At 40.0% G+C, this 19,136-nt stretch overlaps 1 protein-coding gene across 1 annotated transcript in view; it reads right to left on the bottom strand.

The window, feature by feature from the left end:
- Window positions 1-18,760, bottom strand: part of RNGTT (RNA guanylyltransferase and 5'-phosphatase) — a 220,623-nt gene extending 201,863 nt beyond the window's left edge. Inside the window, 4 exon segments of the mRNA XM_032651577.1 lie at window positions 5,297-5,385; window positions 5,476-5,579; window positions 9,314-9,423; window positions 18,520-18,760. Coding sequence (XP_032507468.1) covers window positions 5,297-5,385; window positions 5,476-5,579; window positions 9,314-9,423; window positions 18,520-18,583 — 367 coding nt within the window. The 5' untranslated portion in view covers window positions 18,584-18,760.
- Window positions 18,761-19,136: the final 376 nt, after the last annotated feature.

Below are 19,136 nucleotides of genomic sequence, written 5' to 3'. Positions count from 1 at the left end.
ACTAACAATGAAAAATCTGAAGGAGAAATTAAGGAAACACTCCCATTTACCATTGCAACAAAAAGAATAAAATACCTAGGAATAAACCTACCTAAGGAGACAAAAGACCTGTATGCAGAAAACTATAATACACTGATGAAAGAAATTAAAGAGGATACAGAGAAATGGAGAGAGATACCATGTTTTTGGATTGGAAGAATCAACTTCCAATAGTGAAAATGACTATATGATCCAAAGCAATCTACAGATTCAATGCAATCCCTCTCAAACTACCAATGGCATTTTTCACAGAACTAGAACAAAAAATTTCACAATTTGTATGGAAACACAAAAGACCCTGAATAGCCAAAGCAATCTTGAGAAAGTAAAACAAAGCTGGAGGAATCAGGTTCTCTGACTTCAGACTATACTACAAAGCTACAGTAATCAAGACAGTATGGTACTGGCACAAAAACAGAAATATAGATCAATGGATCAGGAAAGAAAACCCAAGGATAAACCCATGCCCATATGGTCATCTTTGATAAAGGAGGCAAGAATATACAATGGGCCACAACTACTGAGCCTGCGAACCACAACTACTGAAGCCCACACACCTAAAGCCCATGTTCCACAACAAGAGAAGCCACTGCAATGAGAAGCCCGCACACCGCAACGAAGAGTCGCCCCCTGCTCTCCGCAATTAGATAAAGCCCACGCACAGCAACAAAGACCCAATGCAGCCAAAAATAAATCAATCAACTAATTTAAAAAAAGAACTTATTATGTGCCAAGTTATTATAAATATTTTTATTTAATCAAGAGAAATGTTTTTTATCAAAATACACATGTGCTACTCATGAAAATATATATTCACAAATCTGGCCCATGTATTTATAATTAGAAACACCTAAAGTAATTAGAGGCATTAGTTAAGCTACACATCTATTATACGTAGTCCACCATTTACCAAGAAATCAGCCATTTCTCTTTTAACACAAAACAGGCTTTTTTATTTTCCAGTCCACAAAATTCTTATCCTCAAGTTATTTCTGTACATGCAAACAAATGCACTATAGCTCCATAATCTCTTATTTGTAATTATAATTTCAAAAAAGCTCTAAAAAAGACTGATAGGGTACTATCAAAAGGATACAGAAATCAACTTAAAGGGGCTCCCATTGGCCTAGGATGGAGCAATTTGGGCATAAGAATAAATATTGACTGCAACTGATTTAAATACATCAACTATATAAAAATTCATGAGTTCATACAGATACTCCAAGAAAAGAAAGTAATCAGTCACCACTGGAGATTGGTAAGATACCAATTCATTATTCTGGAAATTAAGAAATAAGAGAATCAGACGCTTAACTTGCCTTTCCATTACAAACTGCATTTCAGGATAATCAAATTGTTGAGAATAGTTCTTTACTAAAGAAGAATTCCAGCTAATCCATGAAGAAATGAGAGAGAATCAAAAAAAAATCACTGTTTTCCAGCCCCTAATGAAATACTGGAGGAAGGCAGCAACCATCAACGGGTAATAAAATCATTAGGTAAAAGACAGATGAAAAAGTCTGTAACAGAGGAAACAAGATGGTGCCACCAGAACCCACTTAATCATCTTCGTACCCCTAAAAGCAGGACCACCAGACATTATGTGCTTCCTGATGTGGTGTGAAATGAACCATACAATGCCAACTATGAAGTATGCTTGCCAAAATATATAAGTACGCCTCTCGATTTAACTACCAGTTTACAGGACATACAGAAGACAAAGGAAAAAGTTAACTAATACTATGAGGAAGCACTCAGGTAGACCCAGATAATGGAATATTTTATAGGACAAATGATGTGGTTTCTCCAGCAAACTGACAGCATTAAAAAAGAGAGTGAATCAGAGAGATTTAAGAGACATAACAACAAAATGCAACATGTGGACACTATCGGAAACTGGTTTGAAAATCTAACTTAAAGAGGCATTTTTTCTATAATTGAGGAAACCTGAAAATGGACTAGGCTTTAGATAACCTTAAGGAATTTCTCATTATTCTGTTCGGTACAACTGCATGGTGATTATATAAAAACCAAAAATCCTTATCAGTTAGAGATGCATACTGAAACACTTTAAGTGAAATGACATGGTACCTGTGATCTAATTTAAAATACTCAGAAAAAAATCTGTTGGGGGAGGAGAGGAAAAATGAAAAAAAAAAAAACAGCAAAATGATAATTATTGAAGCTGAATGATGGATACATGAGGTGTCATTTCACGATTCTCCCTATTTTTGGTATGACTGAAAATTTCTACAATAAAGAAAAATTAGGAGGTACTATCTCCAGGGGAGGTAACATATGGTAAGAATTGGAAACATATGACCCCCACGGGTTTCAGATAAGGGATTATGAAGCTGTAGTTCTTCCTAAACATCAGCAAACATCTGAGGCTTCTGTGTTTCAAGAACTTTTCATTTCCACTAAGTCTACAGTATTATCCCACAACCAGGCTAACTGCATGAACTGACAGTAAAATGATGATTTAAAGAAAAGAGAAGCTTTGAAAATAAATCTGAGTCTAACTTTTGTCATGTCACAAATGTCTACTGTTGATCACAAGTATGCTTCAGCAAGAATGTGTGCAAGGCTGATGAAAATTCCATCTCTGATACTAACACAATTAAAATACTGTAAAAGCAGACCAATAATTTCTGATCCTAAGAACACAAACTTGATTCTTTATTCTTTTTGTTTGAAAAGGTGTTACCAGCAACCAGCTCTAAGACCAGTTTCTGTTGTTGTCTTCAGAGTATTACAATAAATAATTGCCACTACAATGCTCCAAAACTGGACAGGCCCAAAGCAAGTGTTTCCACTTCAATCCTCATGAAGAGAACCCCTACCAGTGATATAAAACAAATAATATATATTAACATATAATATATTGTAGCACAGTTCTATAATTTTTTTTTATAACCCATAAAACACTCAATTTAGAAAATTTCCCCATCAGTTCTTCTAAGAATACAACCAGACAATTTATAACAAGGGTTGACTTGGGAGTATTAATCTTCCTGAAATCAGGATATCTGATTCCAGATGTTAAGTGTTCTTGAAGTTCTTCTTGAATTCTTCTTCTTTACCTCTATAATGGCTTCTCTCGGATGAAAAAAGTTGTTTTTAATTGTTCAAATAAAGGTCTCAATGCTATTTTAAGCTGTATATGTTCTGGTTGTATCCTAAATATGTGTGTATTTGTTACATATATTCATGTGAATGTGTAAATATATACACACATACATATCACAATACCATGTCATATAGTCCCATATTATTGTTCTTCTGTTAAATAAATTGCATACCGTACAATATAAATGATCTGCTTCTATCAGAGGTTTAAGCTGTTTCCAGTTTTTTAATTACAAATGAAGATGTGATTAAATTTCTTTCTCATAAATCTTTATGTCCATCTCTGACTACTTCCTTTAAATAAATTCTTAAATGTGGCCTTGACAAGTCAAAGTGTGTGAACACTTTTAAGAATCTTGACAAATATCACCAAATTGGCCCTCCAGAGAGGGCGTACCAATTAACACTCAAATTAATAATGTATAAGTACATCCACTTTATCCAAAGCTTGACATTATGATTCTTTTTTAATCTTTGCCAACTTGAAGGGGGAAGGTAACGACATATATTTTAATTTGTATCTCTTGTTAACAAGTGAGAATGAAAATTTTTTTCATGTTTCTTGGCTATTTGTAATTCATTTCTTATAAATTTCATTTTCATTGTTTTCCATATTTTTCTATGGAGAAATGCCTCTTTTGCCTGTTGGATTATAAAATCTTTTTGTATATAAGAATATTAACTTTTATCTGTCATATATGCTTCAAATATTGCTCCCAATTAGTCAAATATCTTTTTGCTCTGTTTCTGTTGTGTTTTATAATACAGAATTTATTTTTCATTTTTATGTGGTCACTCTAGAAACCAGTGTAGCAAGTAATCAGAGATTTGGACTTTGAAGTAAGAAACCGGATTACAAACCTGGCTTAACCACTTATCAGATGTGTTACCACGGAAAAACTATACTTAATTTCTCTGAGATTCAGTTTTATTATCTGTAAAATACGGATACTGCCACATATTACAGAGTTGTTATGAGGATTACATTCATTCATTCCTTCATTCATTCATTCAGAGTGTCCCACCAAGTCTGCCAGGCAAATAATAAGCATTCATTAATCCCAGCTGCTACTATTACCATGAATAGACATTTTAATTTTTGACAGCAGTTTTCAAATTTAAGTGTACATAAAAATCACCTAAGACCCTTGTTTTAAAAACAATTAGATCCCTAGGCTTCATTCCCAGAGGTTTTGATCATACAAGTCCAGTACCAGGGGCCCTAAAGCATGCACTTCTAATAAACATCCTCAGGTGATTCCGATGCAGGCTGTCCAGGAATACAGCTTAAAAAATACCTGTTTATGGATTCTGCCTTTGACGATAAACTTGGAATACCCTTTCTTACCTCAGAGTTAAATAAGTACTGACCTATATTTCTCCTATATTATTATGGGTCCTTTCAAAAATATTTGATCCATCTAAAATACATTTTATTATACAGTTGGCTAATTGTCTCATAACCATTTGTTGAATAATCACACCTTCCCTCTCTGATGTGAAAAACATCTCTACCACTAGGAAACCACTGTAGTTTCCATTACTTTACCATATGCTTGGATAACTGGTAAGGAAAATCCCCTTGTTACTTTTTATCTTTCAAAATTTTCTTGCCCATAATTTCACCTGTTTGATTTGCCAAACAATTGTTTTCTGTACTCAATAAATACTGACTTAATGGAGGCAGTGGACTTAACAAATAGAAATTAACTTCATAGCAATTTTTCCAAAGTCTCATTGGGATTTTGCTTGGAATTACATTAAAAATTGGAAATTGGGATTCCCTGGTGGCACAGTGGTTGAGAGTCCACCTGCCGATGCAAGGGACACGGGTTCGTGCCCCGGTCTGGGAAGATCCCACATGCCGCGGAGCGGCTAGGCCCATGAGCCATGGCCGCTGAGCCTGAGCATCCAGAGCCTGTGCTCCACAACGGGAGAGGCCGCAGCAGTGGGAGGCCTGGATACTGCAAAAAAAAAAAAAAAGTTAGTCTACTACTTTAGTAAACGCTTCTTGGTGATGACTTAAAAAAGAAAAAAAAACTTCCGTATCAATTCACTTGTAAAAAAGAAAATGGAAACCCAATCACAAAGAAAATATTCAACATTGGTAAAGTGAAGCCAAACATACCTATAAGTTCAGGCGGGTTTCTTTCATTAAACCGCTCACATAGACGAATAAATGTCTCGGTATTCTCCGTTGTAGGGCATTCGCCATGTCTAGTAATACAGAAACATTTTTTTTTTAAGAAGAGATGACAAATTTCAGCAGAAGGTTTAAATATTAAGGAATCTTAATACATGACTTACCCTTTACACTGAAGTTTTATATATTTGATTCCTTCTTTTTCTATGTCATTTCTGTCATAGAATCTTGAAGTATTTGTCAGGTCCACCAACAAACCCATTTTAACCTTAAAAAAGAATGAAAGAAAAAAGGACAGATTTACTGGTAACTGAATTTGTACCGAATCAAACTGACTAAATGGCAGTATTCCAGGCCAGTTCATTCAACTACACTAAGGGAGATTTTAGGTTCACTCTGCCAATGAACTATTAACAAGGAAAGTATCACTTATCCAAGTCTTATTCAAGACATAGAACTTAGGCACTAAATAAAATAAATTAACCCCCAAACTAATGATGAAACAAGAACATAAGCAAAACAGACTCCACTTCAACATTACAAAAGTGTACCTAAAAAAGCAAACACTGATGTAGTTTTCTGCATCTGTCACTCCACCTATGATTTACTAGACAAGAAGCCAGAACAGGGATATCATCTATCTGAAACACACCCCAACCAAAGCTCCAGGCACACAATAACCCAGCACTCCGAGCAGTCATTACTACAGCACATGTTAGGCAGTTAAATTCTCAAGTGAGTACACAGGGCAAAAAGTGTGTACAGTCAAAATTCCCTTGTAAATCCCTTAAATAATCAATAAAGAACAGTACACATGGCCGTATTTGTGCATCTCATTGAAGACTTACTCCCATTCCTCAGCCAGTTTTTCTTCCTGTATTGGAACAAAAATCATTATTTCTTCTGTTGAGCAGTAACTGAAGTAGTTGGCTTGTGTTAGGGGGCCACAGGTTTGAAAAATCTTGAACAACCAGAATCATATTCAGCCTTGAAATATATGCACACTGGAACTGAGCCAAGTAAAAGAACAGTTAATCCAAACATCTTCCACCTCATTCTGAAGTATATACTCTCTGAGAAGAATGGCAAGAGAAACAACCTGTACTTTCTAAACTGTTATTTTTCTCTCTTTTGTTGTTACTGCTTTTATTGAGTACCTATTGTTGCGTTTGCCTAAAGGAGACTGGTCTACATAAGAATTCAACTCCGGGCTTCCCTCGTGGCGCAGTGGTTGAGAGTCCGCCTGCCGAAGCAGGGTACACGGGTTCGTGCCCCGGTCCGGGAAGATCCCACATGCCGCAGAGCGGCTGGGCCCGTGAGCCATGGCTGCTGAGCCTGCGCGTCCGGAGCCTGTGCTCCGCAATGGGAGAGGCCACAACAGTGAGAGGCCCGCAATACCACAAAAAAAAAAAAAAAAAAAAAAAAGAATTCAACTCCATTGTTGGGGGGGGGGGGGGGGGGGGGGCGGGGGAATGGCAAAAACATTTAAATTTCATACATCACAAAACAGACAAAATTGTACACTTCTAAAATATAACTAGCTGCCTTAATGTGCTCTATGGATTTCTCCAGATTTCTTAGCTCATGTATGGATAATAGACAGCTCTTCTAGTCAAGCATCTTCTCACTTCCCCAGGAAATTTATTTTTTACGGCATTTTGTGTACTATCTGCACCCCTGGGCCTACTTCTCTTCTCTTCCCACAACGGTTTCTTCAGTGATCTTAATTCCTTCAGAGGATATATATTGCCAAATGCAAAGATTTAGATGCCATACTACAGCTTTTCACTAGTTAGAATTAGAACCCATTTTGTTTGTCTTCAGGTCCAAAATAAGAAGTGAATGAAAAGTGGGGATGAGCAAGAAAATATGAATTTTCTAAATACATACGAATACTTCAGAAACCAAGAAACTGTAATGCATGACTTAGCTGCCCTGAGCCCATGTATATGTATGTGTGTAAATGTGTGTCTGTGTGTGTGATGTGTCTGTGTGAATAATGTGTTTGGGTGTGAATGTGTCTGTCTGTATACACATATACTCATAAATATTATTACATACACATAATTATTTTTCCTTATAGATTCCCAATCCATGAAATAAGGATAATTATAGTATCCACCTCATACAGTTGTTGTGAGATTTAAATGAAGTCCTTACTCTGTGCCAAGCACTATTCTGTGTGCTTTAAATGCACTAATTTGGGCTTCCCTGGTGGCGCAGTGGTTGAGAGTCCGCCTTCCGATGCAGGGGACACGGGTTTGTGCCCTGGTCCGGGAGGATCCCACACGCCACGGAGCAGCTGGGCCCGTGAGCCATGGCCGCTGAGCCTGCGTGTCCGGAGCCTGTGCTCCGCAACGGGAGAGGCCACAACAGTGCGAGGCCCGCGTACCACACACACACAAAAAAATGCACTAACTTTATTTGCAAGTGAGAAAACTAAAACATGAGGAGATTATGTAACTTGACCACAGAGCTTAAGTGGCAAACCAGAAATCAAACCCAGGCTAATTGGTTCTAAGCCCAAGCTCTTAGCACTCTGCCTAGGAAATAGTTAATGCTCTATAAATGTTAACTATGACTTTCAAAACGTATATTAATAATGAAGATAAAAATTAAAAGTTTACAAGTAAGCTAAGATAAAAGATATAAACAGGGCTTCCCTGGTGGCACAGTGGTTGAGAGTCCGCTTGCCATCGCAGGGGACACAGGTTCGTGCCCCGGTCCGGGAGGATCCCACATGCCGCAGAGCGGCTGGGCCCGTGAGCCATGGCCGCTGAGCCTGCGCCTCCGGAGCCTGTGCTCCTTAACAGGAGAGGCCCGTGTACCAAAAAAAAAAAAAAAAAAAAAAAAAAAAAAAAAGATATAAACAAATAATGATCCAAAACTACACCGAGAATAGGGATGAGTAACAGGTTATCAAAAACTAAGTGGCATCTTTACCATCCCATAATAAGAGACTTGCACATAATGGGTACCAGTATTTGTTGAATGTACTGAGAGAGCATACAATAACAGACCACCAAGAGTCTAAAATAGAAGAGAACAATGGTTGGTGTTATGGGTTGAATTATGCCCCCTAAAAACATATATTCAAGTCCTATACCTAACATATAGATTCATGGTGGTAGTTACAGAACTATACCTTGTCCACAAAGGAACTCCCTCATGCTACCCCTTTACCGTCAGACCCTCTTCCCACCCCCATCCGTATAGGCTGGCACCTGCTAACTTGTTCTCTATCTCGGTAGAGAAGAGATAGTTCTGTATATAGAACTCTATGTACTATTTTTGCAACTTCCTCTGAGTCAGTTAATTATTTCAAAATAAAAGTTTTATTTTAAAAGGCCACCTGCAGGGGTTTCCCTGGTGGCTCAGTGGTTAAGAATCTGCCTGCCAAGGCAGGGGACACGGGTTCAAGCCCTGGTCCGGGAAGATCCCACATGTCGCAGAGCAACTAAGCCCATGCGCCACAACTACTGAGCCTGCGCTCTAGAGCCTGCAAGCCACAACTACTGAGCCCGTATGCCACAACTACTGAAGCCCGCGTGCCTAGAGCCTGTGCTCCGCAACGAGAGAAGCCACTGCAATGAGAAGCCCACGTACCACAACAAAGAGCAGCCCCCGCTCGCCACAGCTAGAGAAAGCCCATGCACAGCAACAAAGACCCAATTCATCCCTAAATAAATAAATAAATAAATAAATTTTAAAAAAATAAAAAGCCACCTGTAGAACAAGAAAGGGATAAAGTATGTTAAATCAATATCAAAAATGTTTTGTTTCGGGCTTCCCCGGTGGCGCAGTGGTTGAGAGTCCGCCTGCCGATGCAGTGGACACAGGTTCGTGCCCCAGTCCAGGAAGATCCCACGTGCTGCGGAGCAGCTGGGCCCGTGAGCTATGGCCGCTGAGCCTGCGCATCCGGAGCCTGTGCTCTGCAACGGGAGAGGCCACAACAGTGAGAGGCCCACGTACCGCAAAAAAAAAAAATGTTTTGCTTCTTACCTTCAGACTCTTCAGATAATTTGAAAGCATACTGGGATGGAACCGATTTTCTTCAGCAACTTGACTGTCATATCTTGGTCCTAACATTGTCTTCAGAGGTAAAAATCTTCCTAAATAACATGAAGATAGGTAATAATTTTCAATAATGAAAATGTTCCAGGTTAAAACTCTATAACTAGCAATTCTCAAAATCACTTTCTAACAATGTTTTAAATGGAATTTAAAAGAGTATTCATGAAATACTCTCAACCTACACTATATTTTCAAAAGGCGCTCCTTGGAACTTTTTAAGACAACATAAATTCTAGACATTGATAATCAAATATAATAGCAAAAGAAAAAATTACCAGTGAATGGAACTTCCACAAAGACTAAGTTCTAAACCACTACATTTAAAAGTTATTGCCTTAAAAAAACTAGAAAACTGATAATGAAGTAAATTAAATCAATTCTTTGACATTCCTATCATACTCTTTTAATATGAAATTGGAACTTTCTCCATCTTATAAGCTTATCCTACATCTCAGGAGAAGGATCATGCTGAGAAGCATACTAACCAAAATCACACTCCAAATGCATCAGTGATTCTAATTTCAGCAAGACTGACTGACTTTTGGCCTTTTTTTTTCCTGAATCACCATATAAACACAGGGGAAGTCATCTTTTAAAATCACCTATTTTAGCTGATTTATATTATACAATCAATAAGAATAAATATCTACCTAAAACAATATCTAAGTGAAGTCTTAACATCTGTCCAGAGGCTTTAAACAAAATTCATAAAAAGATCATTTTTTTCTATTTTTATTTTCTACAAAACCAATCAAGATCACCAGTAACCTCCATGTTGCTAAGTCCAATGGTCAACTCTCAGTTCTCAAATAACTGATCATTTTTTAATTCAAGAGGGAGCTCTTGAATCGCTTTTTTCACGTGGCTTCCAGGATACTACATCCTCCTGTTTTCCTCCCCTCTCTCTGGCCTCTCCTTCTCAGCCTGCTCCTCTTTATCTCCGTGGCCCCTCTATGTTTTGTCCCAGGGCTCTGTCCTTGCACCTCCTTTCTAACTACATTCACTACCTTGGTGTCTCATCAAGTCTCACAGCTTTAAAAGCCATCGGTGGGTAGGGCTTCCCTGATGGTGCAGTGGTTGGGAGTCCGCCTGCCGATGCAGGGGACACGGGTTCGTGCCCCGGTCCGGGAAGATCCCACATGCCGCGGAGCAGCTGGGCCCGTGAGCCATGGCCGCTGAGCTCCGCTCAGCACCGCTGTGCTCCGCAACGGGACAGGCCACAGCAGTGAGAGGCCCGCGTACCACAAAAAAAGAAAAAAAAAAGCCATAGATGTGCTAATGACGGACAAAGTGTATCTCCAGGCCAAACCTCTCCCTTAACTCTAGAATCAAATATCAAACTGCCTACCTGACTTAGTCTCTACTTGATGTCTAAAAGACATCTGAGACTTGATATCCAAATCTGAACTCTCAATCTTCAAACTCCTCTCATGGTCTTCCCCATCTCAGCAAATGGTAACACCATTTTTTTAGTAGCTCAGGCCAAAACCTTTGGCGTTATCCCTGACCCCTCTCTTTCTTACACACCCCACACCCAATCCATCAGCAAATCCTATCAGATCTCTCTTCAGAATATATCCAGGATCTGACCACTTCTCACCACTTCTACCATCATCTCACCTAGATTATTATGCTTCATTTAGTTTATTTAACAGATATTTAATGAGTGCCTATTATGTTCTAGGTGCACAGACCATATAAGTGAAAAGAAAAAACGAACATAAAAATCCCTGCCCTCATGAAGCCTATATTCCATTAGGTAAAGATAAACCACAAACAATGAACATAATAAATAATAATATGGTACATTAGAAGTTTCATCCCACTAGACCTCTCTCCTTCTCACTGTTGTCCCAGAGGTCCGATTCTCTTTCCTCTACATACCCTTAACCTCCGTGCTCCTCCCCAGCTGCTCAGTCACACTCTCCTGAGAAAAAGCCAGACCTCGATAAACCCAACCACCTGATTTCTTTGGGCCTCCACCTACACAGCTCAAGGCTCCTAGAGAAAATCTCAGAGCACAGCAGAAGGGTGACAATATAAAACATAATCATCAATCTCAAAGGCAATCCTATGTTTCACATCCTTTCCTCATTCATAAAATATACCAAGCTCCCCTACCCCCTTCTCAACTGATGGCTTTGTATTATAGCGTACTGAAAAGAAAAAGTAGAAAGAAGCAACTTTATATGTTTAACACATACCAAATAATGTTTAAAACATTTTACATAGATTTATTCATTTACTCCTAACATAAACATATGTAACGTTATTATCCCCATTTTACAGATGAGGAAACCAAGGCAAGAGAGATTAAGTAACTTGCCCACTGTCACACTTCTAGTAAATGAGAGAACAGTGATCCAAACCCAGGTGATCTGGACGTAGGGTCCATAGAAATAATTGCTATTCAACAATGCCTCTCCACCACCAGGTAGAAACTTGCCTCACCTTTGCAGTTATAAACCTTTCTGTATCTGAGTCCATTTTCTCTTTCATCCCCTGTCCTTACTCCCATTAAAGGCAAATCCCCTCCCTTCTACTCTGGATTCTTTCCATTTTGCACTCACAAGGACCATAAATCAACTCTTCCTCCCTTCCATGTTGCTACCAACTTTTCTAGCATCTTAACATCTCACAGCATCTCATACATCTGGCAACTCCTTCCTTCTTGAAAAATTCTCTTGGCTTCCATATCACCATACTCCTTTAGTTTCTACCACCCACCTAACACCACCCCCAATTTCTAGCCATTCTTTCTCAACTCCTTTGTTCCCTCTACCCAGTTTCTTTTGTTTTCTTTTTCTTTTCCTTTTTCTTTTTTTTTAGTTGCAGCACACGGGATCTTTGTTGTGGCACACAGGATCTTTGTTGCGGCACACAGGATCTTTGTTGCGGCAAGCGGGATCTTTAGCTGTGGCATGCGAACTCTTAGTTGCGGCATGTGGGATCTAGTTCCCTGACCAGGGATCAAACACGGGGCCCCTGCACTGGGAGCATGGAGTCTTAGCCACTGGACCACCAAGGAAGTCCCTACCCAACTTCTAAAGGGCAGGTTTTGGTAAGGGGGGGGTTCCATCCTGGGCCTTGTCTTCTACTCTTTCTACATTCTCTGCCTGAAAGGTCTTTTCCACTGCCATGGCAGAAACAATGCTATCTGTTCATCAAACTCCATTTATTTTCCTCTTTCGCGGCACGCAGGAAGACTACATTTCTCAGCTTCTCTTGTAATTTGGTGAGGGCCATATGACTGGACTCTGACCAATGGGATATGGACAGGAGTGAGATACAACACCACCCCAAGAGCACCCACTCCTGCTCTTCCCCTTCCATGGCAACCCTGCAGGTCATATGTTTAAGAGGACCGCATCACAAGATGGGAAGAGCCCAGAGAGTCACCACTTGGAGAAAAGTTGCCCAGGAAAGCTGCCTGAAACACAATGCATTGTGATATGAGCAAAAAATAAACATAGTATGTTGACTGGAACCCTTGAGTTTGGGGAGTTGTTTGTCAGAGAAACTAGCATTACTTACCCTAACTAATCAAATACCATGTCTTTAAATATTGTCTTTATGCCGATGATCCTTAAATGTACATCTCCAACTCAAACTTGTTTGAATTCCAAACCATATATCCAACTGTGTACTCAACATATCTACCTGAGCAATCAGGATCTCTTTTTTTTTTTAACATCTTTATTGGAGTATAATTGCTTTACAATGGTGTGTTAGTTTCTGCTGTATAACAAAGTGATTCAGCTAGTATACATATATCCCCATATCCCCTCCCTCTTGTGGCTCCCTCCCACCCTCCCGATCCCCCCGGTCTAGGTGGTCACAAAGCACTGAGCTGATCTCCCTGTGCTATGCAGCTGCTTCCCACTAGCTATCTATTTTACATTTGGTAGTGTATATATGTCAATGCTGCTCTGTCACTTCGTCCCAGCTTGCCCTTCCCCCTCCCCGTGTCCTCAAGTCCATTCTCTACATCTGCGCCTTTATTCCTGTCCTGCCCCTAAGTTCATCAGAACCATTTTTTTTTTTAGATTCCATATACATGTGTTAGCATATGGTATTTGCTTTTCTCTTTCTGACTTACTTCCCTCTGTATGACAGACTCTAGGTCCATCCACCTTACTACAAATAACTCAATTTCATTTCCCTTTATGGCTGAGTAATATTCCATTGTATATATGGGCCACATCTTCTTTATCCATTCATCTGCTGATGGACACATAGCTTGCTTCCATGTCCTGGCTACTGTAAAGACTGCTGCAATGAATATTGTGGAACATGTCTCTTTTTGAATTATGGTTTTGTCAGGGTATATGCCCAATAGTGGGACTGCTGGGTCATATGGTAGTTCTATTTTTAGTTTTTTAAGGAACCTCCATACTGTTCTCCATAGTGGCTGTATCAATTTACATTCCCACCAACAGTGCAAGAGGGTTCCCTTTTCTCCACACCCTCTCCAGCATTTAAGCAATCAGGATTTTAATACTTCTTCCAACCTGCTTTCCCCCTCAATAAGCCCTAATGGTACCAATCATCCTACTGCATAAGCAGAAACTTGGGACTAAGTTTTGACTCTCTTTATCTCATTCTAAATCCAGCACCAAGTCCCGTCTATTTTCCCTCTTTAATATCTCTCAAATCAGCCTACTACTCTTCGACTCTACTTCTAAACCGTCACCATTATCTTTCACTTGAACTACCATGACAAGTTCCTAACCTCCCCACTTCCACGCTTGTCTCTTTCATTAAACACAGAGCAATCAAAGTAAGCTTCTTTAAACTGAAGTCAAATCATCTGACCCCAATGCTTAAGAAACGGCAATGGTTTGCCAGTGCACTGTGAAAGTATATAAATATTAAAACCCCTTATCACACCATAAGCTTATACGATCTGGCTCATACTCTCCACCCTCACATCCATATCCTCACTTTCAGTCTGAAATCTCTCCACCATCATCCTATCCCAACAGAAGACCTTCAAAAAAACAAAAAAACAGGGCTTCCCTGGTGGCGCAGTGGTTGAGAGTCCGCCTGCCAATGCAGGGGACACGGGTTCGTGCCCCGGTCCGGGAAGATCCCACATACCGCGGAGCGGCTGGGCCCGTGAGCCATGGCCGCTGAGCCTGCGCACACGGAGCCTGTGCTCTGCAACGGGAGAGGCCACAACGGTGAGAGGCCTGTGTACCACAAAAAAAAAAAAAAAACAAAACAAAAAAGCAACACTCACACTCTATCTAGCAAACTTCTATTTATTCATGTTAATTCATATATACCTCCCTCTGGGAAGCCTTCCCTGATCCCCTTCTTCTTCCCTAACGTCAAGGTTTATTATCTCTCCGAAAAAAAAATAATAATAATAAAAAGAAAAGAAAAAAAAGGTTTATTATCTCTAGTATCCCATAATAGTCTATAACAGAGTCATTATTGACCTTGCTAAAACAGAACTGTGTTTAAAACTGATGGTTTGCTACTCACAGAATTGTGTGCTCTTTAAGGTGGGGGACTATATCTTAATCATCTCCCAAGTCCCAAAAACCAGCACAAAGTATATACAAATATTTGCTAAGTAAAATGTCTTCAAAGTCATCACTATTATCATAAGACTGAATCATATTTATAGTCCCCCAGTTAGTTCCCGGGAGGCTCTTTATACATAGTACATACAAAATAATTTTATGTTGAATAATCAGAAGTTTGTTTTCTTCAAAGTGTTCACCTGAAATCTATCACTCAGAAGCAGGAAAAAAGAATTCTTCAGAAATAAAGCTTGGCCCTATCTCCAGGTACTCACTCTCTCACTAGAAGTCTGGTTTAATTAGAGAAGGTGACTTCAGAGTGGGACAAATTACTATTTATAATTAGTACCATCTTCTTTCTGATTCAGAAAAATTATGAACTTCTAGTACTAATAAGATTCATCCTAATGTTACAATGAGAAAATTTAAGCAGTCATAACACATTTTCCTAAATATGCAAAATATCAAAGAAATTATACAATAAGCATAAATTACTTTTCTAATCAGAACAAAAAAGAGGAAGAAAATAGCAGGTAGAAACTGGGAATGTGAATGATTCCTTATTTTTCTCTAACGCTTGCAAGAATATAGCTAGCATTTCTTATTCTACCACTATAAAACACTGCCAACCCTACATTATCTAAAATACACAATGTGTCATGAACACTTCTAGGACAGAAATGTTAGAGAGATCAAATTTTAAGGGAAATTCAAAAAGACTTATCAAGAATTTTATGTTGTATTCACCTTAACTTTCTAGTAAGGATCACAAAGCCAAGCCAAAGAATTGATTACCAGTAAAGATTCAGTTTGGTTGTCAGGAGGTCTGGGGTTGTGTTCAGGGCCAGCAACTGCTCAGATTAGGTGAGCTTAGTGACTCACTGATCACAGTAATTAACAGTCTATGTTTTGGGGGTCAAAATACTCTAATACAATAAAAAAAGAAAACCTTTTTATTCCTGACCCTTCATCTCCAGCAGAGGGAGAAAAAAAAAAGCACACAACTCTATTTCTTACAGAAGTATTAAGCTGCCTGGAGCTAAGCACCTTATCTGCTGCTGTCCACCCCCAGTCAGTACCACATTTGCCCCATTCATCGAGGAAAAAGTCAGTATTCTGATATTTGTCATTGCCATCTGCAGATTATATTAAAATTCTGATTTTAAAACTGTTTTTCTAATTCCAAATAAAAAATATTCACTGGGACAAGACCTTCTTTATGATTTCGTTTTTCTCACAAATCAGTGCAGCAGGTAACTCTAATGAAAGGATCCAGGAAACATGCTCCAGGTTAAAAAAGAAGCTAGACATCTAAGCTTAGAGGTTTCTTCATAACTCCATAGAAAAAGCCACATGTAAAAAGAAAGGATTCAACAGTAAGTTAGAGATGCCAAGGGAAAAAAAGTCAAAATGTCTGAAGAGTGAGATGGATTGTAATCAATTCATCTGAAGAGAGTACAATGACTATCAAGCACAAGTGAAAATCGTATAAAAATGGTTAGAACGTAAAAAAAATTATTCATTTTTGTTAAGGAAAACCATTTCCTCACCCTAAGGCTTGCTTAGATTATCTTTTATCCATCATTTATATGGCTTTATTAACTGAGAATTTTATATAAAATGTGAAGAAAAGCTGACAAACTAGAAGAACCAGAAAACCTGAATTAAAAAATGACTAGAGAATCTTCTCTTCCAACAACTTAAAATAACTAGGCTGGGACCTCCCTTGTGGTGCAGTAGTTAAGAATTCACCTGCCAATGCAGGGGACACGGGTTCGAGCCCTGGTCCGGGAGGATCCCACATGCCGCAGAGCAACTAGGCCCGTTCACCACAACTACTGAGCCTGTGCTCTGGAGTCCTGGAACTGCAACTGCTGGGCCCGTGTGCCACAACTGCTGAAGCCCGCACACCTGGAGCCTGTGCTCTGCCACAGGAGAGGCCACCACAATGAGAAGCCCGCATACTGCAAGAAGAGTAATCCCCACTTGCCACAACTAGAGAAAGCCCGTGCGCAGCAACGAAGACCCAACACAGCCAAAAATAAATAAATAAATTTTAAAATAATTAATTAACTAGGCAGACATACTATAGCTGTGTACATAATTAGTAAGCATGCATAGCTCACTACAAAATCCTTTAATTTTGTTTCAAAACACCTTCTAGAAAAAGCATTAAGTTGGAGTTAGTTAAAATTTAAAACTTTAACTCTTCAAAAGAAACTTTTAAGAGAATGAAAAGGCAAGCCACAGACGGGAGAAAAGACTTTTAAAAGCATATCTTCAACAAAGGATTTGTATTTACAATACATAAAGAACACTAACAACTCAAAAATAAAATAAACAACCGAATTTTAAAAATCAGCAAAAGATTTGGACACTTTGCAAAAGAAGATATGTGAATTGCCAGGAAGCACATGAAAAGATGCTCAACATCAAACCACAGTAAGATAGTACTAAGCACCTATTAGAATGGGTAAAATTAAAAAGACTGATCAAATCAAGTGTTAGAGAGGATGTGGAGCAAACAGAATTCTCATATATTGATGGCGGGAATGCAAAATGTTATGACTTGGAAAAGAGTTTGGCAGTTTTTTAAAAGGTTAAACTTACACCTATCATGCAATGCATTCCTCTCCTAGAGATTTACACAGGGGAAATGAAAGCATATGTCCTACAAAGAACTGCACATGAATATTCATAGCAAGTTAGTATGCAACAGCCAAAAACTGGAAACAACCCAAAGGACCATCAACAAGTGAATGGACAAACCAATTTAAACTGGTGTATCCATAACAGTGGAATACTACTCAGCAGTAAACAGGGATGGGCTATTGATACGTACAAGCACAGCGTGAAAATCTCAAAATAATAATGCTGAGTTAAAGAAGCCAGAGACCTCCCCCTCAAAAAAGAGTATGTTTCCATTTATTTTAAAAATTATACAAAATGCAAACTAAATCTATAGTGACAGAAAGCAAATCACTAGTTGCCTGAGGGAGGGAGGGATTACAAAGGGCAGGAGGAAACCTGGTGTGGTGATGATTGTGTTTACTATCTTGATTGTGTTTCACAGGGTTTGTGTGTGCGCCTGTGGTCCAAATTTATCAAACTGTACACTTTCAAACTGTACACCTTAAAGTCTGTTGTGTCAAACTCAAAGATGAAAAAGTCCTCAATTAAGAATCATTTAAAAAAACAAAAACCTCCAGTCTCAGTGTGGATGAATTTCACCGCTGGGAACTGCCCCTCCCTTTAGCCTTCCTCTCAAAACCGACACTTGTCCCTTCCCCTTTCGAGAACTCTCAAAGGTTTACAAACTCCTGACTAAGCTTCAAAGTATTATTACCCACTGGGTTCTTGGGTTCTCGGCTCCTGCCACACAGAGCTCCTATCTACCTTCCCGTTCGCAATAGTTAGCCTTACTGAAGAGTGACAAGTGCCCCCACTCCCTCCAGTCCAGGTTCCCAAACACTCATCCACGAAGCTTCATCGGACCGAGCACGTCTCGGTCCTGAAACACCACTACCGAAAAGCTGCGCCCCACTCAGCCCATCCCCGGACCCGCCGGTGCGCAGGGACTCGAACACCCCCCGTCCCGGTTACCTGCCACCGGCTGGCCGCGCCGCGGACAGTTTAGCCACCGCGGGGGAATCTTGTTGTGAGCCATGTCTTGGGGCCGTGCACAGCCGCCCCCTCCACCAACTCGCCGCGCCGCCGCCGCCGCCGCCTCCTCGCGCTCCGCTCTGCTCCCGAGGTCGAGGTACCCGAATCTCGGCCGGTGTCCGAACCCCAACCGCCCGGACCTGGTAATGTCAGCAGCGTCGCGCCACTTCCATTCAGGCTCAACTCTAAGCGAGCCCACAATGCACCGCTACTTCCGCCCCAAAAGCCCCACCCCCTTCTTTCCGAGGTCAGAGGTGATGAAAGAGACGCTGGCGGACGGATGGGAAGGAGTTAAGGCCAAGGCGAATGGGAGGGGCGGGTCTTCCCTCGCCCCGCCCCTCCCTGCCCAGACCCAAAGCGCTCTCAGGGCGGCTTTGCACATGCGCAGCTGCCGTAGTATTGGGAACCAGAAGTGGCGCTTATATTCTTTTCCCATAGATTGCCGATGGAAACCCCAGAGAGTGAAAAGAAACAAATCCTCTTTCCACACGTAGACTGGTCCGCAGATTCCATAAAGGCATCTGTTTTACTGACGAAGGGGGCCATCCCACCGCCGT

This window comes from Phocoena sinus, chromosome 12 (assembly GCF_008692025.1).
Source record: "Phocoena sinus isolate mPhoSin1 chromosome 12, mPhoSin1.pri, whole genome shotgun sequence".
NCBI classification, from domain to species: Eukaryota; Metazoa; Chordata; class Mammalia; order Artiodactyla; family Phocoenidae; genus Phocoena; species Phocoena sinus.
Note: the sequence above shows the minus strand (reverse complement) of the source record. Positions and strands in the feature narration are given on the sequence as shown.